General features: G+C 46.8%; 2 protein-coding genes across 2 annotated transcripts in view; one reads left to right on the forward strand and one right to left on the reverse strand.

The window, feature by feature from the left end:
* Positions 1 to 24,122, forward strand: part of LOC110558545 (cytochrome P450 1A1) — a 40,254-nt gene that overhangs the window by 5,674 nt on the left and 10,458 nt on the right. The gene's annotated exons all lie outside the window — the stretch shown is intronic.
* LOC110558530 (cytochrome P450 1A2) lies at positions 6,333 to 12,814 on the reverse strand. Its single transcript, XM_060374656.1, has 7 exons — positions 12,666 to 12,814; positions 11,143 to 11,964; positions 10,455 to 10,572; positions 9,742 to 9,831; positions 9,355 to 9,478; positions 8,589 to 8,675; positions 6,333 to 6,900 (listed from the first exon to the last, which is right to left on the reverse strand). Exons 2-7 carry the CDS (start codon positions 11,953 to 11,955, stop codon positions 6,606 to 6,608), a joined length of 1,527 nt encoding a protein of 508 aa, XP_060230639.1. The 5' UTR covers positions 11,956 to 11,964; positions 12,666 to 12,814; the 3' UTR covers positions 6,333 to 6,605.

Raw genomic sequence — 24,122 nt, forward strand, 5'->3', positions numbered from 1 at the left:
GGAAGCGGAGCCTTGCTGAGCTTGGATCGAAGACGTGTGGAGATGTCTACCTGTTGTCTCCTAAGGCTTTGTGCCACTGGGGTACCCCAGCGTATCAGTCAGTGGTTGCAGAGGAATAGCAGTGCTAGAATGAATACATATGATGAAATAAAATGTGGTTGGCTCGTACAAAATGGGCGAAGCAGACACTCACCACTGAGAAGCAAAGGGAGATCCCAACGAGGTGGTGCCTTTAATCCCAGCACTGGGGAAGTAGAAACAGCAGGATCTCCGAGAGTTTGAGGCCAGCCTGATCTACATAGTGAGACCATGCCTCAAAATGAACAACAAACAAATCCCACAAACCAAAAACAAACCAAACCAAAGAAGTAAAGTTGAGCAGGAAAAGTAGCAGCTTTTTGCTTTTTTTTTTTTTAACCTGACATGTCTTTCTGTCCATTCTCATGCTTTCCTTTAAAAATATATTTATGGGGGCTGGAAGAGCACTACCTGCTCTTCTAGAGCTCCTGAGTTCGATTCCTAGCAGCCGCATGGTGGCTCACAACCATTTATACTGGGATCTGATGCCCTGTCCTGGCATGCAGGTGTACATGAAGATAGAATACTCATATACATAAAATAAATACATAAATCTTCAGAAAAAGTTGCATATATACATGAAATAAATCAATCTTTAAAAAAAATATGTATATATGTGCTGGGCATGGTGGCACGTGTCTTTAATCCCAGCACTCAGGAGGCAGAGGCAGGTGGATCTCTGTGAGTTTGAGGCCAGCTTGATCTACAAAGCAGGTCTAGGATGGCCAAGGCTACATAAAGAAAGCCTGTCTCAAAAAACCATATATATATATATATAATATGTAATATGTAATGTATATATAATTACATATATTATATATGTGTAATTTTGTGACCAGTGTTTTGCCTACATGCATGTCTGTGTACCATATGTTTGCATGATGCTTGAAGAAACCAGAAGATCTCTTGGGACTGGAGTTATAGATAGTTCTTAGCCACCATGTGTTTGCTGGGAATCAAGCCTGGGTCCCCTAGAAGAGCAGTCAGTGTTCTTAACCACGGAGTCATCTTTCCAGTGCCCTCACCTTGATTTCTGGGCTGCTGTTGGAGAGTGCTGCCCGTCCACTCTGGGGCCAGTCTCTCCTCAGTTAATCCTTCCTGCAAATGCCCTCACAGATCCATCCAGAGATGTGTTTCTTAGGTGATCCCAGATCCAGTCAAGTTAACCATCAAGATTAACCATCGGTACATGCCCACTTGTGCAATAGTGGCATGACTGCTATGGCCCAGCCACTTTCTAGTTGATTTTGAGGTCTGCTGTCAAGAATTCCTAGCTGGGGAGCTCCCAGGCCCTAATGGAATAGCTACTACTGTAGATTTCCTGAGTGGGTGTGTTGTCAAAGTGCCTTCTTAATTTTTTATGTCCACATATTAGTGCTACTCTCAGTTTTGATGAGAGAAGCTTCTTTTACGGTGGGCAAAGTCACCGCAGAGACTTGTAACTAGTTAAGGTGCTGAGAATAAGTGGCTGTTAAGCGCCCAGCCCGAAACGGAACATCTGTGTCACTCCTTTGAAGGCTTAGGGAAGAAGAGGTGGAAAGACTGTGTGGGCCGAGGAAGGGGTGGCTGCTGTGACATGCTGTTTTCCAGGCATGGCAGGGCCGTTGCACCCTTGAACTCACAGCAGCGCTGATTAGCTGACAAGACTAGGCCAGTCAGTGCTCAGTCATAAATGGGAGAGGAGATCATGAGCCCCCATTCTTTTCCAGTATTGGCAGTTAATGGTTCCTGGAGGAGGTGGAGACATTTTCTTCAGTGGTGGAACCACTGTACGTTTCCTATGCTCCTGTAAATAACCCCTCACCCTTGGGGGACACACACACACACACACACACACACACACACAGAGAGAGAGAGAGAGAGAGAGAGAGCTATGGAATCAGAAGGAAGACTGGTGGGGAAGAGGACAGGAGTCAGTGTGAGTGGGAGGGTGACAGGGAGGGTAATGGATATGAATATACTCAAGTACATAAAACACACCTATGGCAGTGTCATAATTAAAACCTGTTATCATGTACAGCTAATATGTATTATAAAAAGATTAGCTATCATGCCCAAGGAGCCTTCCACCAGTCTCTGGAGGGAGGTCCACGTTCTCTCACACTGGAGCCAAGGCGCTCAGCAAGGAGTCCCAGAACAAGGTCACTGCTCACTCTAAGGGCTGGGCTCTATCTTCCTCCTTAAACGGCTGTTTCTGAGCAGGGGGATTTCCTTTGAAGTGTGGAGCTCTGTCTTCTTCTTCTAGTTTTAGGTGTTCAGGATTGCTTTATGGCCTGATCAGGCTTGATCCTGGGGCATCGCAGTCTCTCGTTTCAGACTGAGGTTGCCCAGGGCAGAGATGCTCCTTTCTGAGTCTAAGAGTTGAGCTGAGTCTTCTAGTTGGAATTCCTTGAGGCTTTTGCCTTGTGCTTGAAGATAGGCATGTCATAGACAGGTACAGCCCCAGAAATGGGCTCCTAAACATTATCATTCTTGCTTCCTTTTCAAGAAGATTTAACTTATTTCTAGATTGAGTATAGCTGTGCATGTGTATCTGTGTTTGAGAGTTAGCGCACAGAGAGATCAAAAGCAACTGATCCCCTGGAGATGAAATTACAGACAGTTGTGAGCCCCCTGATGTGGCTGCTGGGAAATAAAGCCCAGGGGAGCAGTACCTGCTCTAACCATTGAGCGCTCTCCAGAGCTTTGAATTAAGTTGACCAAAGGCCAAGCGGCATCCTGCTTGGAAGGTGGCGGTTGTGGGTCAGAGCACCCACCACTTTCTCAGCTCTCACGGTCATCCACTTCCTCTTTACTAAGCCCTCAAACGGTTGACGCAGAACCTTCTTGGAAATAAGTTTGGTTTGTTCTTATTTCAGATTAGAGAATCATTACTTGTAGGACATATTTGTTTGAACTTTATGAGTCATAAAGAAAGCAAAAATGAACCAAGAGATCAAGAGTGCAGATGGAGCCCAGCATGGTGGCACACGCCTTTAATTCCAGCACTCGGAAAGCCAAGGCAGGTGAATACCTGTGAGTTTGATGCCAACCTGGTCCACATAGTGAGCTCCAGGCCAGCAAAAGACTACACAGTGAGGCTCTGGCTCAAACCAAAACCAAAAAACAGCAAAAACATCCCAGGGCTCTGGCCCTGAAACGCTACTCTGAGCTCTACAGTCTTTCCTTCTGTGTCGTCCTCTTCTCCCTCCTCCTTCATTCCTCCTGTACATTCCACCATCATTTTCCTTCCTTTTTTTCCCAACACCTGGAGCCCAGATTACCCTCAATCCCACCACAGCCAGTTTTCCCTCCAAGCATAAAGCCACGTCCTTGGAATTACAATAGTAATTAAAGGGTCTGCGGAAGCCTTGAGTCAGCTCAGATGTGTTGGCTCAGAGCTGGAATGTCCAAGCCTGAGCCTCGGCACACTTCATTTTCCTGTCTCTGGTTTCCACAGGAAACTGGCTTTGCTCTCACAGAGCAGGGGAAGCACCACAAATCATCTTTACATCTTGTTATTTTTATTTATTTATTTAGGTTTTTTAGATTTCTAGTTTCATCTTTCTTTTTAAATTATGTTTCTGAGTGCGTCTCTGTGTGAGTATTTGCACATGTGTTTAGGTACCCATAGAGATCAGGAACGTTGGATCCGCCAGAGCTGGAGTTACAGGTGGTTGCGAACTGTCCAACGTGGATGCTGGGAACCAAAGTTGGGTCCTTGGCCGGGGCTGTCTGTGTTCTTACCCACTGAGCCATCTTTTTTTTTTGAGCTGTCCCTGTTGGATTGAAACTTGCTGTGTAGACCGTGTTGGCTTTGATAGCTCACCTCTTTTCATCACACAGCATTTTGCTGTGTCACTTGCCATTTTAAAAAGATCGTGTCAAAATATGTAAATAATTTACCATTTAAGGATGCAGTTAAGCAGGGCTGAGTACGTCCATCATGGTGGCAATGGTCACCACCATCCACTTTCCAGAGTTCTTTCATGATCCTAAACACAAACTACATTCCTTAAATACCGAGTTTTTAATAAACAAAAAGCAAAACAACAACAGCCAGCTCCTCATTTTGCCTCCTCTGACCCTAGGGAAGCCTCCTGGTTTTGTTCTGTGGATTTACCTGGTTACCCTGAACCACAGTCCTTTCTGTGAGCTTACTGCATGCTTGAATCGCCTTGCTCATGGCTGTGACCACATGCCTCACCGGAAGCAGCTTTGGGGAGGAAGGCTTTATTTTGGGTCACGGTTTGAGGAGCTACACTCTGTTATGGCGGGGAAGGCATAGAGGAGCAGAAGTGGGGTGGTCAGATCATGTGATAGCTCTGCTTAACTTTCTGAGGGACTACTGAACCATTTTTCACAGTCGCTGAACCACTGTGCCTTTCCACCAGCAGTGTATGAAGGTTATGCTTTTTCCACATACTCCGCCAATGCTTGTTAAGTTCCAGTGTAAAAATTATTGACATCCTATTTCTAATGGTTGGTGTTTGTCAACTTGGCAGAAACTGGAGTCATTTAGAAGTAAGGAACTTCAACTGAGGACTTGTTCCCGTTAGGCCGGCTGGTGGGCACGACTATGGGAAGTTTTCTTAACTGACGATGGATGCGAAAGGGCCCAGCCCACTGTGGGTGGTGCCACTCCCAGCCAAATGGTCCTGAGTTCTAGAAGAAAGCAAACTGAGCAAGCCATGGGTCGCAAGCCGGTAAGCAGTGTCGCTCCAGGTCTTCTGCTTCAGCTCCTGCCTCCAGGTTCCTGGACCTTGAGGTCCTGCCTTGGCTTCCCTTCGCGACAGACTACAACTGTATGTTACAGGGTGTGCCGTTGGAATCGTCTAAATTTATCTATTTACTTATCGAGACAGGGTCTCACTCTGCAGCCTTGGCCGGCCTGCAGCTCATTAAAAGTCCTGCCTCAGCCTCTAGGTGCTGGGATTAAAGGCACATGCCACCACGTCCAGCTAGGCTTGCTTAGCTGAGGTTTTGCTGTTGCCCGAGCATACTTTAACTCCTGGGCTCAATCAACGCTCCCATCAACCTCCTGAGTGACTGTGCTCACAGGTGTGTGGTACCGCGCTCCCTTTATGGTGCTTTTCGCTAGTGACTTACAGCCTTTTCTTGTGCTTATTGGCTAATTAATTGTATAAATCTTTTAAAGATTTACTTAGTTTTATGTGTGTGGGTACTTTGCCAGCGTGTATATCTATGTATATCTACGTATCATATACATGCCTGGTGCCTGTGGAGGTCGGAAGAGGACATCAGATCCTCTGGACCTACAGTTATAGATAGTTGTGAATCACCATTTGGTTGCTGAGAACTGAACAGTATGTACTGTTAACCGCTGAATCATCTCTCTAGTCCCAACTGTATACCTTTTTAAGAGAAGTGTTGACTCAAGTTCCTCGTTCACTATTGAATTGGGTTGTCTTGAATTACAGAAGGTGAATTCCATGTCCTTAACATTAACATCGAATTATAGAAGGAGAATTACATATCCTTAACACTAACCTCTCATCAGACTATGTTTTACAAGTATCTTCCATTCATGGGTTACATTTCCATTTTCCCCCTTTTGTGTGTGTGTGCTGTATGTATGTTTGGTGTGTTGTATGCATGGACATGCAGTGTGTTGTATGCATGGGGTGTGCATGCCCAACCCATGCTCGCCAATTCAGAGGCCAGAGGAGTGTGTGAAGTCACTTCCTCCATCACTCTATGCCTTGTTCCTCTGAGACAGGGTTTCTCTCTGAACCTGGAGCTGGCGGTTGGGCTAGGCTGGCCAGTGAGCTTTAGGGATCTTCCTGTCTCTGCCACACAGCTTGGGGTTATAGGCGGGTGTGGCTGTGTCTGTTTTATATGGGTGCTTGGGATTCAGACTTAGGTCTTCATGTCTTCATGCTTACACAATAACCGCTGTCATCCACAGAACCATCTTCCCAGTCTCTGTTTTCACTCTCCAGTCACCTGAATGCATCTGGGGATGTTATTCTCCCCTGAACATGAGGAGTCATGCCTTCTGCTTTTTGAGAATAGGATGTAGGAGGTCCCTATGCACTACCAGCCAGACTCCTTCCTCTCTGTCCCTTTCAAGTGTTCAACGACTCAAGCCCAAGAAGAAGAGTATGAGGAGACAGCAGTAGAAAAGGTATCCACCATTGATTGAGGAAACAGAATGAGTCCCAGGATTCAAGAAAGCAAGGCCTATTAACCTACATGACAACATGGATGAACTTGCAAAGAGCTGTGTTAAGTGAAAAGAACCAGTCACAGACCATAATCATTGGATTTTTATGAAATGGCTAGAGTAGGCAAATCTATTGAGCCAAAAACTAGATTAGCATGTGGTGGGACAAGTTAGGAGGGATGGCCATAAGTCTTAATGGGTATGGGTTAAAGGGGGGCATGATAGACAATATCCTAAAATTGCTTGGAGATGAATTATGTGGTGAAAGAATTGGATTTTAAAATAGGTGTTATTTAAAAAGAAAGGAAAAGAAACAAAGATGATGGCCCCACAGCTGCCTCCTTCCCTGCCACGGCCATCTTCACTTGGAAAAACGTGGCCATGCCTGCAAATGTTTGCAGGATGCAGGCTTCATGGTCAGCCCATAGGAGGGTGTCAGGTCCACCTTCACCCCTGGGGGCACGCTGAACTCCAGCTGCTGCAGCAGGAGGGCTAGGAAGAGGAAGACTTCCCACTTGGCTGGGGTCTCCCCAATGCACCGGCGCTTTCCCAAGCCAAAGAGCATCACCTTCTCACTCAGCGTCTTGTTGATAGCTGTGTTGTTATCAGTGAGAAAGCGCTCCGGGCGAAAAACGAATGGGTCTTCCCACTGCTTCCTGCAAGAGGAACATATGGGACCTGAGCTGTGTAGGCTCTGAAAGGAAAGGGTTGCTGTGTTCACCCGGCTTCTGGGAGAAGCTTTGTGGGAAAGCCTTTCGGGGAAGGTAGCAAACTTAGTATTTATTTTCTTTTGTTACAGTTCTTTTTGTGTTTGTTTTGAGGCTGGGTCTCATGCATCTAAAGTTGGCCTTGAACGCCAACACCAGGGTCACCTTGTTTGAATTTCTGACCCTTCTACTGCTACTTCCCAAGTGCTGGGATTACAAGCTTGTGCTCTCACACCTGGCGCTTAGGCTTGAACCCAGGGCCTTGTGCACAGTATGTAAGCCCTCGACCAACAGAGATATACCTCCAGCCATATTAATGATTTAAAAAAATTCTCTCTAAAATGATCAACCTTTAAAGACAGTGGATTTTGAGGGGGAGATGGATCTTAGGGAGAGGGGGAGTAGGAGGGCAGAGGAGGAGAGGGAGGGAGGGGAAACTGTAGTTGGGATATAATATGAGAGAAGAACAGAAAAGATACTGGATTTTGATCATTTTTTAATTTATATTTTTGTGTGTTTACTTGTGTGTGTGTGGAGGTCAGAGGACGACTTTTAGGAGTCTCCTTCTACCATGTGGGGCTGGGGATGAGCTTGGGTTATTAGGTGTGGCAGCTCATGCCTTTACCTGCTGAACCGTTCCCAGGGTCCAAGATAGTCATTTTAATATTCATTTGTCTTAGTTCCTTGACGTGGTTCTGGGGACTGAACCTAGGGCCTTCCACATCACACATACTACCAGCAAGCTACAGCTCCAGTTCTAATCTGTTACTTCAAAGAAATAACACTTTATCGAAAGGATAGAAAAGAAAGAAGGAAAACATGTTTCTCTCCCTTCTGTTCCCAATGGGCCAGTAGCAAGGGAGATCGCCAGCTGGCTCAGCTTATGTGTATTATTCTGGGCTAAAAGTTGATAATACAAACATGAATGGTGTTCTCATATTCGATATGTTTTGACTTGGATGGATCTCCCACTTACAAATTAGAGTGGACTTTTCCAAGGAAATCATTAGACCGTCCTCAGAAGTCATTTGAGGTATCCACATTACATATCAGACTGGAACCTTGAGGAATTAGAGAAACTTCCCACTCTATAGCTCTTCTCTTCCTTCCTTTCTCGTCCTTCCTTCCTCCCTCATTTCCTCTCCCTTCCTTCCTTCCTTCCTTCCTTCCTTCCTTCCTTCCTTCCTTCCTTCCTTCCTTCCTTTTCCTTCCTTCCTTTCCCTTCCTTCCTTCCTTCCTTCCTTCCTTCCTTCCTTCCTTCCTTCCTTCCTTTCTTTCTTTCTTTCTTTCTTTCTTTCTTTCTTTCTTTCTTTCTTTCTTTCTTTCTTTCTCTCTCTTGAGCAGGTATGGAGCCTAGGTTAGCCTAAAACTTGCCAAGAATCCCCGACTGGCCTTGAACTCACTATAATCCTCCTGCCTCAGCCTCCTGAGTAGGCTGAATTACAGGCATTTGCCACCTATACCAGATACCTAGTAAATTCTTTGTACACTGAAGTCTGAGAAACAGGAACTAAGTTTTGTCACTTAGTATAGGGTATCTAGCTCTGAGGTGTTCCTATGTAAAGACTTCCTGAAGAGACAGACGGCCTTCCTGATTGTTGAGTGTGCACCTTTCCCCATGAGGACAATGTACTCACTCATCATGGTTGACCTGCCACTGGTTTATGAAGATACAGCGCTCCTTGGGGATGTGGAAGCCATTCAGTGAGGTGTCCCTCGTTGTGCTAAGGAAAGAAGAGAGCTCTGTCCAGCTCTGGGCTTGGAAAAGCTGAGCTGTGACTTGTTCCTCCCTCTAATCCATCCCAGTGTCTGACTTCCACAGTCTCCAAATCTGGTACTGGGAGGTCATGTGAGGGGTAGGCAACATGGGGCGATTATGCTTCCCTTTTCTGGGATCATACTCTTCAATTTCAACACTTGTTTACTAGAACGTCTTTTTGTTCAGGTGTACAGGGGGCAGTCTCTGAGGCAAGAAATCAGTGGTTGGGGCTTGCCCTGGGAATCTGCAGCCTTTTGTACCAGGAGCAACTAGGCTAAGGTGTGAGCAGAGGTAAATGTTCGCTCTTACAGTCAAGGAGCACGGGCTGAGCGTTCTACAAGTCATCGGAGGAGGAAGCTCTACTTGCTGGCTGAGCCAAAAGGAGCTTCTAGATGGGAGGGCATACATGTGCTGGGACTGATTTTGGGCAAGAGTAGAATTTGGGATCCACATAATGGATAGAAGCCTTTCCAGGCAGAAGGTCCAGTTTAGGCAAAGTTGGCAGGTGGCTAGATTACGCTTGTGAGGAGGGTGTGGCTGAAGAAGATGTCAAGTGGAGGTGAGTAACTGCTGAGGCCACAGGGGAATGGACCTGGTGGAGGAACAGTATGAAAACGGGGGTGGCTACGGAACAGGGGCATTACCTGTGGGGGATGGTGAAGGGGACGAAGGATGTGTATCTGTACATCTCCAGGATGAAGGCCTCTATGTAGGGCAGCTGGGGCCTGTCAGAAAGCCGTGGTTGCCGATCCCTGCCAATCACCGTGTCTGCAAAGCACAGGCAGAGCTCATGGGATGTTCTGTCTGTTCCATGCATGTGTGTCCCCATTGTACTAGAGTGACTCTGTCTATGTTGGACTGTGTTTACTCACGTTTCTGAGACCCCACAATACGCCCCCAGTACCTTATCTGGACACATGGGGCCATATGCCTAGGACTTCTACAGAGTAGACACATAAACACGAGTTTGTAGATCAAGTGACCCCGAGCCTCAAGGCTTCTCTGACTTCAGGGTTTGGAGCAGCACATACCCAGTTCCTTATGGATATTCCTCTGTATCTTGGGATGTGTCACAAGTAGCAAAAGGCTCCAGATGATAGCTGTGGTGATAGTGTCAAATCCTGGGCAGCAGGGAGTAGGGTGAGGGAGAAAAGAAGATGGGGGAAGGAAAAGGGTTTTTGTTTTTGTTTTACCAAGCACTGGCATAAATAGAGCAAGTGTTATCCCTCTCTGGCTCCCATCTCTGTGTATCCTGAGGGAAGGGCTGAGTCCTCTACAGAATCTTGGAAGCCAAACTTGGTGGTTTATACCTAGAATCCCAACACCACCAGAGAATCTGTGGCAGGAGAATTGCCATAGGTTTGAGGCCAGCTTAGGACACAGAGGTGAGGCCTTGTCTCAAACAGAACAAGTCAAAACCAACCAAATCCAAAACCAAACCCAATCAAGCAAAAAAAAAAAAAAAAAAACCTGATAGATACTGGTTTCATAATGAGCAGCTGGAATTTTAAGACTGAACTTGCAGGTTGTAGAACTCTCTTGCTTTCCAGGTGGAGAAACCCAGGCTTTAAAAAAGAGAGGGATCTGGCTGAGTTTCTTCTAGGAGTTGGTGGCAAAGTGTGAGGTGACACCTTGATCCTAGGTGTCTGTCCTGTGTTTGTGCGGTAGATGAGTTAGCTGATAGGATGGGCACGGATACATAGCAGCTGGTGGACGGGGGTGGGATACGTGTGCGGGTTCCTACCAGCTCCGAAGAGGTCATTGACAATGTTGACAATCTTCTCCTGAGGGATGAGGCCACCACTGTCCTTGGAGTTCTCACTGTGCTTGAACAGGGCACTTGTGATGTCCTGGATACAGTCCTAAGAGGAACGAGTTTATGGGGAACGAGTTTACAGGGAATGAGTTTACGGGCACTTCGAGGGACAAATGCCAGACGTTGCCCATGCCGTTTGATTCGTCCCCAGGGCCTGGGAGCTGCCTTGGCCTCCAGGCTCTGGGCTGGGGCTCAGATTTTTGAATTGGCATCAGCCCTAAATAGAGCATGTGCCCCTGACCATTCTTGCTCATAACCCCCAGGGGTCAGATTTCCCAGGAGGAAGAGGTAGGCGTGAACTCAAGGGAAGAACTGTGACATGAAGCCGGCTTAGGCTTTGCTGAGGTTCATTTTCCTGCAGAACAACAAATAGCCTTTGCACTGTGACACCCCATATTGCTGTGCCAAGGCTCCATTCACACACTTGATCTTTCTGGGACTTGGAACAGGCCCGGAGGGGGCTATAAGGAGGAAGGGATGGCTTCAGGCCACACAGCCGCTGAGTGGCCCGGACCTTTTCTAGGCCTGGCAGCATGAGTACCGTGCCTTAGGATCGGAGGGGCATTCTCTGCCCCTGTGAGGGTGGAGAGTCTGCAACCACGCCTCCCAGTCTCACCTTATTGAAGTCTTGATAGTGCTCCTGGACTGTTTTCTGCAGAAACAGCACAAAGTTATCATTGAAGGTCTTAAACCTCTTGAGGGCTGGGTTGGGCAGGTAGCGCAGGATGGGGAAGAAATCCACAGCATTCCCTGAGGTGACATTCTCCACAAAGTCATTGCTGCTCTTCACAATGCTCAGCATCTCCTCACTCTGGGGGAAGTTCTTCCCAAAGCACATTGCTCCAATGACGTTAGCCACCGACTCCACCACCTGGCTGACAGGCTCGAAGTGGCCAACCTCGGCCATCAGCTTCTGCAACTTGCTGATTAGATACTCAGCCTCCTTGCTCACGTGCTCCTCCAAGTAACAAGAGGATGCTGATGTCGGGTCTGAGGCTATGGAGAAACTCTTCAGGGCGTTCTGGGCCAGGCGCCGACGGGCAGCCCACACTGGTCCAGAGTCTGGATTGAAGGTCAGGCTCTGGCCGTTAGTGATGAGTGTGAAGCTGTAGAGGTCTGGCCGGCCCTTGAAGTCATCCCCCTGCCGCACCAGGGCCTGCCGGATGGTGTGGAGGCCGCTCAGCACCACCACAGGTGTGGAGCCAATGTGGATCTGCAGTACATCCCCATACTGTTTGCTCAGTTTTGTCAGTGACAGGTGTGGGTTCTTCCCCAGGGTCAATATGTTCCCAATGAAGGGCCAGCCCCAGGGTCCGGGTGGGCTCTTCAGACCTTTGGGGACCCGGGTTCTTGACACTCTGACCACCCAGAATACTATGCAGAAGATGACAGCGGTCAGGAGCAGCTCTGTGGGTGAGGACAATGCCATCTGTACCAGCTGCGGGGGAAATGGAAAGATGGGGTGGTTGATGATGGAATCTGAGCCTTCCATTTATCCTTTCACTCACTCATTCAGTAAGCACTGACACACATGCTTGGTTTTAAGCTACACATCAGAAAACCCCTGAAGAGATCTCTGGATGCTCCAAGGACTGGCTGGTTTGAGAAAAACTTAAAGCAGGTCATGCCAGGATCTGTCTGGTTTCTTTGACAACTGGGAGCTTCCCAGAATAGAAGTAAGCTAGAGCCTGGTCCAGGGCTACCCAATGCCAGGTGGGTATTCTCTCCCTAATTCTTCACTCTAGGCATCTGTCCTTAGAAAGCTTCAACTGTCCTTGAAGCTACTCAATTAAAGACAGAGGGCCAGTGAGGTGGCTCAGTGGTTAAAAGCACTTTCTGGAAAGCATGACAGCCTGGTTGGATTCTCAGAATCTACATAGTGGAAAGAATTGACTCCTGAAAATGGTCCCCTGACCATACACAAGCTGTGGAATTCTGACAGACAGACAGACAGACAGACACGTATCTACATGGTGTGGGGGAGGTGAAGTTTAAAAAGAGGAACTGAGATTCAGGGCTGACAAGCAAGAATTAAAACTTCATCCCTCCTTCAGTTCCCACAGGGTCCACATTTATCCATCTTTAAGAGCATTTAGGAGATAAGCAGATCTCATGGTCTGGAAAAACACACAGACATACCTGAAGGGCAGAGGCTGGAGACTGGCCGAGTTGTGGGAGTCTCTCTGGGCCTTTGGGGTTCCAATGATGGGCCTTTTATAACACCACCCCCTCTGGACTGGCCCAGCCATTCAGGTCACTTGATACCCAAGTTGGATACTGCACAAAGTTGGAAGGATCAATTCTTGGCTTCAAGCCCTGATCCCTCAGCTCCACCTTCTACTCAGGGCTCAGGAACAGATCTTTGGGTCAGAAGTGGCCCTGGGTCCCTGGAGATAAATATCCATGACATTTTAGGAGCTGGGGCATATTTCAGAGTGTGGGGTGTGAAAGCTAGGCCTGTGGATAGGTATAGCACTCATCAGAAAGGGACACGCCTAGCCTCTAGTCCGGGCCAGCCAGGGCAGATAGGGAGGTGCATTGTACTAGCGACTTTTTCTTGATGTAACGAGCTACCTGAAAACATTAAGTTAATGAAGGAAGGCAGGCTTATTTTGGTTCAGAGTTTTAGAGTCCATCACGGCAGGGGAGTTGCAACAGCAGGAACGTGAGGTCATACTGTAGCTGCGGTTAGGAAGCAGAGAGAGATGAATGCTGGAGCTGGGCTCCTGGTTGTTATTTAACCAGGGGCTGCAGCCCAGGGATGGTGTGGCCCACATTCAGGCTGGGCTTTCCGTCCTCAGTTAACCTTTCAGGAAAGGTATGCTCTGAGGGGCATCTTCTAGGTGACTCTAAATCCCATCAGGATGGCATTGGAGATTTAAACATCACAGATATGTACCCCAACAGTGTGTGTGTGTGTGTGTGTGTGTGTGTGTGTGTGATTGAACCTACATCCATAAACATACGTGATGAGTCCTCTGCCACTGACCTTTGTCTCCACTCCTCTCCCAACCTTTATTTCCTTTAGAATTTTGTCCTCTAAAGGGAGGCTCTCTTGACACCCTCCTTGCTGTGGAAGGTGGTAGGAATTAAAAACAATAAGGAGAATTTATAGCAGGACTTGCTCTTTACGGTAACCTGCCTGGACTCTTCTGAGTCAATATTAGTAGAGGAAAAAAACAATCAACCAGATAAGTTCCAGAACCAAGAAACAAAAAAACTGAAAGCAAATACAGGGCTGGGTATGGTGGCATGCACTCTGATCCCAGCACTTTGGAGGCAAAGGTAGATGGATTTCTATAAGTTCAAAGCCAGTCTGGTCTACATAGTAAGTTCCAGGTCAGCCAGGGTTACACAGTGAGACCCTAAAATATATAAAATGCAATATGTGGACTTGATTGGATCCTAAATTTAACAAAAAGCAAATTTTAAAGCTATAGAAGACTTTTTAGAGAGATAATTGAGGACTCATAACCATGGCCTGCAGATTAAATGACATTCTCAAATGAATACTAATTTGCTCAGATGTGACATATGTCACGCTAACATGACATCTGAGTTACTGTTCTAATCCTGTGAAAAGACACCATGACCAAGGCAATTATTATAAAATAAAATATCTAATTAAGAGCTTGCTTACAGTTTTAGAGGGTTAGTCCATGATCACCATAGCAGGAAGCAGGCATGGCCCTGGAGCGGTAGCTGAGAGCTTTACATCCTGCCCTGCAGGTAGCAGGGAGAGAGAGATCAAGATTGGGCCCGGTGTGGGGCCCACCGCCAGTGACACCACACCTCCTCCAACAAGGCCACACCCAACAGTTCTTCCCAAGCAGTTCCACTAACCAGGGACCAAATTTTCAAGCCATGGGGGCCATTCTCATTCAAACCACATGTGGTAAGGTATTCTTGTTCTTTGGAGATTAATGCTGTGTGCTTTAGGGATGAAGTGTCATGACGTCTGCGACATTCTTTCAAATGGTTCTGTTAAAAACAAAAAACCCAGAACCTACACTCTGTGACTGCTGAGATGGCTCAGGGGGTAAAGGTGCCTGATGACCTGCACTTGACCCCAGGACCCACATGGTAGGAACGGTGTCTTTTGATCTCCACATGTGTGCTTTGGCACATTCACATCTTGGCAAATGTGTTCTCTCTCCCTCTCCCTCTCTCTCATTCTCTCTCTCTCTCTCTCACATGCACACACACACTAGAAAAATACATTTTTAAACCTTAAAAATATATAAGCTGGGTGGTGGCCGCGGTGGCAGCGGCACATGCCTTTAATCCCAGCACTCACGAGGCAGAGGCGGATCTCTGAGAGTTCAAGGCCAGCCTGGTTTACAGACTGAGTTCCAGGACAGCCAGGACTTGGATCCCCAGGACTCACATGGTAGAAGAAACTAGATCCTTCAGGTTGCCCTCTGACCTCCATGTGAGCACAGTGGTCTGTCTCTCTCTCTCTCTCTCTCTCACACACACACACACACACAAAGCTTCAGGGTCAACCTGTACAAGGGTCAAGGATGGGGACACAGAGTGACAAAGCTGGTTTGAAGTCAGCTGGGAACCAAGCAACACTAGTTCCTGAGTCTTCACTGGGTTCAGCTCACTCAATTAAAAAGGCCAACATGGGAAGGAGGCCAAGTTTTATACAAATTTGTCTTCTCATTGACTAAAGCCCACAGCTTATTTTGTTTAGATGTCTCCATCCCCCCTTTTTTTATGAGACAGGGTCTGTTTATGTCCCCTTGGCTGCTCTGAACTCACTGTGTAGACCAGGCTGGTCTCCAACTCACAACGATCTGCTATGTCTTGAATGCTGGGGTTAAAAGTGTGTGTCACTATGCCCAACTCCTGTTGTGTTAAACAGGAGTTTAGCAAAAAGCTAAACACAAATATTTTTATGTTATTGTAAACATAAAAAAGCAAACACAAATATTTTTATGTTATTGTAGACGTGTGTTTTGCCTTCATGTATGTTTATGACTCAGATGGGTCCAGTGCCCATGGGGGCTGGAAGAGAGCGTTAAGTTCCCCTGGGAGCAGAGCTGTGAGCAGACAGTGCTCTTAACCCCTGAGAGTCTCCCCAGCTCCCAGATGTCAGTAATTTTTATTCAATGTTCTTTATCTGTTTCAGGATCTTCTTTGGCATGCCAGGTGACATTTAGATGCTGAAACTCTCAGGGTTCTCAAGCTATCTGGTTTGGATGACTTTGATAATTCTCAGGAGTCTGGGTCAAATGTTTGTAGTACATCTCTCTATTAGATTGGCCTGGAGTTTTTTTTCCTAGCAAGCCTGAGGTTGGGGGTAGTTGGTAGAAGGGTCTCGGAGGTAAAATGACACTAACAATTCCAACCGTTGTCTCTGTGACTTTGATCAGTCGGCTGAATAGTGACTGTCAAGTTTCTCCAACGTAAACAGTGTTAGGCAGGGAAGCAAGCGACTTCATCCATTTTAAGTCACTTTTTCCTCACTTTCCATGCTGCGCCCTTTGAAAGAAGGCACTGTGCACAGCCTACACCCAAGAAGTGGGGAGCAGCTATACAAATATTTGGACATTTGGCTATGAGAGATCGCTTTTGTTTTCAGAAATTAAACTAAGGAAGAAGGCCGGGGACATGGCTCAGTTGATAAACTTGCCCATCATGCATCAGGGCCTGGTTTGATCCCTGGCATTTTGTCAATGGAGCTGGTAACGAATGCTTGTAAGTTCAGCACTGGGGAGGTGCAGGTAGGAAGGTCAGAAGTTCCAGGTCATCCCTGGATACTTAGGGAGTTTGCAGTGTCCATACACAACTCCAGGAACTTAAACATGACTGGGGCAGCAAGGGAATGAAGAAAATAAAGACAGACAGACAAACACATACACACAAATGAGAGAGAGATAGAGAGAGGGAGGGAGGGAGAATGAGAGAGAGAGAGCAGGAAAACTGGAATCAGGTTCTGGGCTCTCAAATGAAGCAACTGGAGTATCCTAGAAGTTCAGTGTGTTTATTATATAGAGTTGAAAGAAGAGGTGGGTGGGGTTAGTGCATATAGTTTAACGAGGAGGTGGGGTTATCATTTACAGATAGACAAGGAGGCGGGGTTTATGATATACAGCTGGATCAAGGAGATGGGTTTAACTAATCTCAGTAAGAGTAGGAGCAATCTCTGCAGAGGAGGAGTTTTCGTTTTTGTTTTTTGAGACAGGGTTTCTCTGGGCAGCCCTGGCTCTCTTGGAACTTACTGTGTAGAACAGGCTGGCCTTGAATTCACAGAGATCAGGGGAGGAGTCTTCGTACTGTGAATATCCAGAGGGAGAAATCTGTCATGGACATTTTCTGCACACACCATCATCATCTATACACAGATCGGAAGAAAGGCTTTGCCTCTGAGCCTCACCTCAGGAGAGAAGGCTTTGCGGTTTTCTCCATGGGTCTGAGGCTCTGCGGCCCTTGGCGTGGCTGTGCCATGTTAATAGCATTCACTCAGAACCTTACTCCTTCTCGACGCTCTCGTCCAGGCTGGCCTACAGTTCAAGACCCTGCTGCCTGGGGTCCATGAATGCTGGAATCATAGGCATGTAGCTTGAATGCGTGGCTTAAGAGCATCTTCACAAATCTGAGAGAGCAGTGTCACTGACTCCCAGGTCAGAAGGTAGAATGTCACCAGACTTCAAAAGCCTCTACCCCTCAAAGTAGTTTAGGCTGGCCTGAATGAACAGATCTGTCTGCCTCTTTCTCCCAAGTACTGGCATTTATGGTTTATGCCGTGATGCCTGGCTGCATATTTATTTATTTTAGTTTTAGTTTTGTTTTGCTTTGTTTTGTTGAGACAGGGTCTCTCTACATAGTCCTGGCTGTCCTGGAACTCACTATGTAGACCAGGCCAGTCTGAACTCACAAAGATACAACTGCCCATATCTCTCAAGTGCTGAGATTAAAGGTGTGAGCTATCATGCCCAGTTACCTTTATCATTTTTTTTAAAATCTAATTTCAAATACTTAAACATTTTATTTTATGTGTATGAGTGTTTTGCTTGCATATATGTCTGGAGACCAGAAAAGGTGTCAGATCCCCTGGGATGGAATTACTGCCAATTTAGAGCCTTCATGTAGGTGCTGAGAATTGAACTTGGGTCCTCTGGAAGAATAACCAGTGCTTTTAATCATTGACCCATCCCTCAGACCTTTAGATTTTATTTTATGTGTATGGATGTTTTGCCTGCGTGTTTTGCACTACATATGTGCCTAGTGCCCATGGAGGCCATCAAAGGCCATCAAATCCCCTGGAACTGGAGCTACAGATGGTTGTGAGCTGCCTTGTGGGTGCTGGGAGTCAAACCTAAATCTTCCAGCCAAGGAACAGCTGTTTCTTGTTTTTTTTTTGTTGTTGTTGTTTTCTGAGAAAGGGTCTCACTATACAGTCCTGGCTGTCGTCAAAGTCATAGCGATCTGGCTGCCTCTGCCCTCTGAGTGCTGGGACCAAAGGAGCTCACTGAGGGAGTCTCTCAGTGAACCTGAGGCTCAGTGGTTTGGCTGGACTTGATGGCCAGTGAGTGCCAAGGGTTCATCTGTCTCCTCACCCTCAGTGCTTGTGTTACAGGTGTATGCTACTATTCCCAGCTTTTAAATTTTGTTTTTAAATTTTACTAGGAGTGTTTGTGTATGTACGTTATGTGAGTATCCGTGTGTATGAGTGTGGGCGTGCACTTGCCATAGGTCAGAGTCCAGCCTCAGGTTTCATTCTCAACCTCCTCCTTTTATGAGATAGACTCTATTGTTAGTCACCACTGCTCACAACAGGACTTCTGAGCTTTCAGGGACTTTTCTGACTTCAACTCCCATCTTGCAGAAGGAGCAAAGGAATTAGACACTTGCTGCAGAATCTAGTTTTATGTGTGTTTCTGGGGTCTGAACTTAGGCCTTCATGCTTGTGTGGCAAGCACTTTACCCACTGAGCCATATCCCCAGTCCACACCTGGCTCCTTGCATGGGTTCAAGGGACTGATTCAAAGTTAAGTGGCTGCATCCAAGACAATGATGAGCCACATGGCAAGAGACAGGGAAACCACTTCCACAGTCTTTCTCTGTATGTTGAACTCTGTCTTGCCTTTCTGACTCATTATTTTATACCCTGCTCAGCTATCACCAAACTAGCCAGGAACCTCTGAATTCTTACAGTTCCATTATCACCTGTCTTCCTCCAGGACCATGAAGAACTTGCAGTTTGCTGTGATCTAGTGTTCTCTAAAGGTCCATATGTTTGAGGTTTGGTTCCTAGATCAATGCTATTAGGAAAGGGTGAAAACGTTGAAGTATGGCCTTGTTGCAGGCTTGAGTCACCAAAGGGCTACCTTTGAAGGGGTTGTGAGGCCCTAGATTTCCTCTTGTTTTTTTTTTTCCTTTCTTTTCACCTTTTAGCTTTAGGGGGAACAATTTTGCTCTACCATACACTCCCCTCCACAGCTCTGAAACAGGGTCTTTTAATTGTGGACTTAAACTTCCAAAACTGTGATCTGTTAAGTTATTTCCCTTTCCAAGATGATAAACTCAAGTATTTGTTGTAGGAATGGAAAGTTGGCTAACACAGAGGTTGACCAAGCCTTAACTTTTCTACAGACCTCTGGTCTCTAGTGTTGGGACCAGCACACAGCACACACTCAGGGGTAATGGAAGTTTTGCTTTCTTTGTAAACTCAGTTATGTTATGTAAATATGTTTTTGTTTTAATCCCAAGTGTGGGATTTTAGTTGGGCTATAGTTTGTCGACAGCTATGAATTGTCTCCTGTGGGATGTGGCTTTTGCTAGCTGGTAACAGCCTTCCCTGTGTGGCATAGAGAGGGTGGTCTAGGACTCAGAATATAAATTTGAGATCTGAGAAAGAGAGTTGTGGCATTCGGTGTTGGTGTGTGGTGAGTAGCAGTTTGGAGAGATCAAAGAGACTGACGTTGTGGCAGTTTGGAGCAGACCGATGGAGTGTACCTACTTCCGGGTGTAGCAGATTGAAGGAGACTGCTGTCTGCATCTGCTGTAGACGGAGATTGGTATAGAGCCCTAAAGGAACCCCTTGGCCCTAAACAGCCAGGAGAAGTAAAGGGGCCCTCTCTGCCCACTAAGCCCTCTCCTACATAGGGTTGGGAGGTTGGATGGGAGGTGAAGGCCCAAATACCCCCAAATAAAGTAGAATATTAAAAACAAGTGCTATACTCAGGAAAAGGTTTGATAAATTAATTAGTATTCACAGGAGGCATATGAAGCTGAATGAGAGCTTTGTGAGCCGTCTTCATGGGGAATTTCCCACCTTGGTCCTGTAGATGAGTAAGAATACTTAGTGTTCCCTGAGCATCTGCTAAGCCGGGTTCTGACACGGCTAACACAGGCCATCTGTTTCAGATGCTATTGCTGGCAAGTAGATACATTGTAGCCTCATTTCTCACTAGACTCAGTGCAGTCCTGGAGGTGGTAAGTGACTGACCCTGGACCAGATGCAGGGAAGGACAGCAGTGGACATGGGCAGAGTAGAGTACAGAATCAGAAAGTTACTGTGAGTGAAGAACTGGGGGAATTCAGCCTCCAAAGAGGACGGACAGAGTGGGGCTGAGGCTATGGTAAGTGGAAAGATAGTTCTGGGTGGTCACTCAAAAAAATTTATTGAGGGCTGTGGACATAGCTCACTTGGTAGAGAGCTTGCCTGGCATGCAAGAAGCGCTAGGTCCAGGCTCCAGCACTGCGGACAACCTGGCCTGGTGGCAAATGCCTGTTACACCAACAATCGGGAGCTGGAGGCAGGAGGACCAAAAGTTCAAGGTCAGGAGGACCAAAAGTTCAAGGTCATCTCTGGTTACATAGGGAGTCTCAGGCTAGCCTGAGCGACATGAGACGGTCTTGGGGATTAAACTCAGATCATCAGGCTGTCTTGCCTGCTTGGGGGAAAAAAAAAAAAGGTCTTCTCTTTTTGCTCTGTTTGGTACGGCTGTAAAATGTGCTAGCAGAACTGACATGTCAAGCATTTTATACTCTTGAATTGTGAGCATAATTAGACACCCACAGCTCTCCAGTCAGCGCTCCCTGATGCCACCTAAGTGAACTTTGTGAAACTGCACGCCAGAGTCCTCTCGAAGCCGCCTCTCGACTTCGCAAAGCCTTGAAAACAAGTTTCCTCTGCCGAGCATGGGACCCCCATCTCCCCCCCTCCGCCCCCTGCACTGTCTTCCCCTCAGTGTAACTTTCCCACCAGATGGAGGAGCCACCCTATGATTCCTGCAGCCTCTGTCTCTGCCTTCGTAAGCGTCGTTCCCACTACCCAGAATGCCCGACCCTCCTCCCAACCACTCCTTCACATTCAAAGGACGCCCTCAAGAAAATGCATTGTTTTTCTGTTCAAGATGCTCAACATATTTAAGCACTGGTGACAAGACGTCTCCATTTCTCCCATAAACCAAGTCCTCCAACATGGGACTCCAAACCCATGCCCTCCGTAATCCTTCTTTGGACATGGTTCTTTCATGCTACCAAAATCATGGTGTCATAGTGATTTGGTTTCATTCTCCCTCTCTAGACTATGATGAGAGCTCGCTCTATAGCCCAGTGTCATGGCAATCCTCCTGCCTCAGCCTATGAGTCGTGAGATTACAGGTGTGCACTCTCACTCCGAGGGTGGCACCCTCTACTCTTTCCTGTCACATAGTGGGTGCAGTGGGACTCTATGAGCATAAACAGTCCTCCAGTCGGGAGACAACTAAGACGTCTTAGTTACTTTTCTATAGCTGTGCTAAAACACCATGACCAAAAGCGGCTTAGGGAGGAAAGGGTTTATTTAATCTTACAATTTGTAGTCCATCGTCCTGGGAAGTCAGGGCAGGAGCTGATACAGAGACCAGGAGGGAATGCTGTTTACTGGCATTCTCTTAAGGCTTGCTTTCCTATGTACCCCAGGACCACCTGCTCAGGGGTGGAATCGCCTACAATGGGCTGGGCCCTTTCCACATCAAAAACCAATCAAGAAAACTCAGCACAGGCTTGCCTACAGCCCAATTTGGCAGACAAATTTTCTCAATTGAGGTTCAGTCTTCTCCAATGATTCCAACTTGTACCAAGTTGACATAAAGCTAGCCAGGATGGTGGAAAAGCACTTGTCTAGTAGGCAAGAGGTCCTGGTTCATCCTCAGTTCTGAACACACACACACACACACACACACACACACACACACACACACTGCACTGTTTACTGTTCTAGAAGAACAGTTCCATTTATGAACAACACAGGCAAGCCTTGCCTTCATGGAGGAGTCTGACAATAAGTTGATTAAAACAAAAACAAAACCCTTAAGCCATTGTACAGCCTGTAGTTACTCAAGAGTCTGAAATGGAAGAATTTCTTGAGCCTAGGAGTTCAGGTCTAGCCTGGGCAACGTAGTAAGAGCCTGTCTCAAAAATAAGTAAATGAAATAATAAAAATCAAACAGAGAAGTTAGGAGTGGTGGTGTGTATGCCTATAATCCCAGCACTTGGAAGACTCAGGAAGATTTGGAGTTCCAGGACGGCCTAGGCTATATATCAAGTTCAAGGCTAGTAGGGGCTGTATAACAAAATACTGTTCAAAGAAAACAAATAAAAAAGGAAAGAATGGGGGAGGGGTGGCTGGAGAGATAGCTCAGAGCTTAAGAGCACTGGCTGTTCTTCCAAAGGTTCTGAGTTCAATTCCAGCAACCACATGGTGGCTCATAACCATCTACAGTGAGAGCTGGTGCTCTCTTCTGGTTCTTAAGCACACATGCAGACAGAATACTGTGTAAATAATAAACAAATAAATAAACTTTTAAAAAAGGAAAGAAAATTTAAAAAACAAGTGAGCAAGCAAATAGCTCAACAGGCCCAGGCTGTTGACCATGGTTTGTCCCTGCTCTGTGCACTATGACCTGACTCTACAGACTGCCAGTGCCTCCCACTCTGCCTTCGTTATCTGTTCAACCCTTAGAAGGCTCCGGCATGAGATGGGAAGAAAGGAGGAGAACGAAGCTGGAGTTTTTCTTCCCTTAGACTCCTTTCGTAAAGTTATCTACAGGCTGCTCTCTTCTGGGTGTCTGAGTTCTGGAGTTTTGTCCGTCCTGGGAAGACCTGCAGTCAGGAATTGAAAGGTTGAGGCCAAGAGAGGCAAAGAACAAACGAAGCAGCAGGAGCTTGCCTAGAGGAAGCTTCCTAAGCTCAGCATTATGACCACCCAGTTATCATGGTGCTGACTTCCACACAGCAAGCCTTGGGCAGACTGCAGGTCAGTTCTGCTGTGAGCAGGCGCCCCTCACAGGCACTCCCCAGAGGACAACCCAACAGCACCACAGGCTTCTGGAAATCTGGCTGCCAACGGGGGAGCAGTGTGCACCCTTGGTGGGTCTTCTTTGAGGTGCGCTGCATGTGAGTTTTGTCAGGGGATCAGTTGAGGCAGAGTCTCGCTGTGTAGCTCTGCTGGCCTCACAGAGACCAACCTGCTGGAATTAAAGGCACGCCTTGCAGGAGGTTTGCCTAACACACGCAGTGCTGCTGAGTTCAGCTCCCTGGCTGGCAGGCTTGGGTTATAATTTTTGCACAAGTTCTCAAAGCCCAGCTCATACTATAAAATGGAGAGAAAAAGAAGAAAGGACGGAGGGAAGGAGAGACAGGCAGCAGTGAAGGAGGAGGAGGAGAAGGGGATTGTGGTAGAAAAGGGCCCAGTAGTGCTGATTTAATTAAGATAATGAGTATGTAGGATGGGGAAATAGCTCAATGATGGCATGGTCTCCTAGTTTACCAAGGCACTGAAGTTTACCCTAGCACTGAAAAAAAAACCAACAGAACCCTCACAAAGCAACAAAAACATGGGCTGGAAGGATGGCTCAGTGGTAAAAACACTTGCTGTACAAGCATGTTGAACTGAGTTCAAATCCCCAGCACCCACATAATGCTGTGCCTCTAACCCCAGAGCTGGCAGGGAATGGGGAGGGACAGAGGGAGCGGAGGGCCTCTTGAACTTCTGGTCACCAGTCTAGCTCTGGGTTCAGTGAGGGGACCCTGTGTCAAGGGAGTAAGATGGAAAGTAATAGAGCAAGACGGCCCGTGTCTTCCTCAGGCAAACACGTGTGCACATACGAAAACACACACACACAAGCAAAACAAAATCCCCAGAAGAAATAGGGATGTTCTGTGCATGAGCTTCATTGACTTAGGGAAAAGCTGGCTCTAGGTATACCTAGTTAGGAATTCCCTCTCTTCTCTTGGGATTGGTTTGTTTGCTTGACATTTGCTCCCCTCCCCTGCTGGAGGACATTTATTTATTTTGTATGTGTATGAGCCATCTGGCCAGCCTGGTTTATTTGTTTTTGAGATAGGGTTTTCTATAGACCAAGCTAGCCTAGAATCTTCTCCATATACCTGAGCCTGACCTTTTCCCATTTTTTGTTTGTTTGTTTTTTAAGACAGGGTTTCTCTGTGTAGCCTTGGCTGTCCTGAATTCACTTTGTATAGCAGGCTGGCCTCATACTCACAGAGATCCGCCTGCCTCTGCCTCCCCAAGTGCTGGAATTACAGATGTGTGCCACCACATCCAGCTTTGTTTCCACTTTTAAAGTGCTGGGATTT

This window comes from Meriones unguiculatus, chromosome 1, assembly GCF_030254825.1.
Source record: "Meriones unguiculatus strain TT.TT164.6M chromosome 1, Bangor_MerUng_6.1, whole genome shotgun sequence".
Lineage (NCBI taxonomy): Eukaryota > Metazoa > Chordata > Mammalia > Rodentia > Muridae > Meriones > Meriones unguiculatus.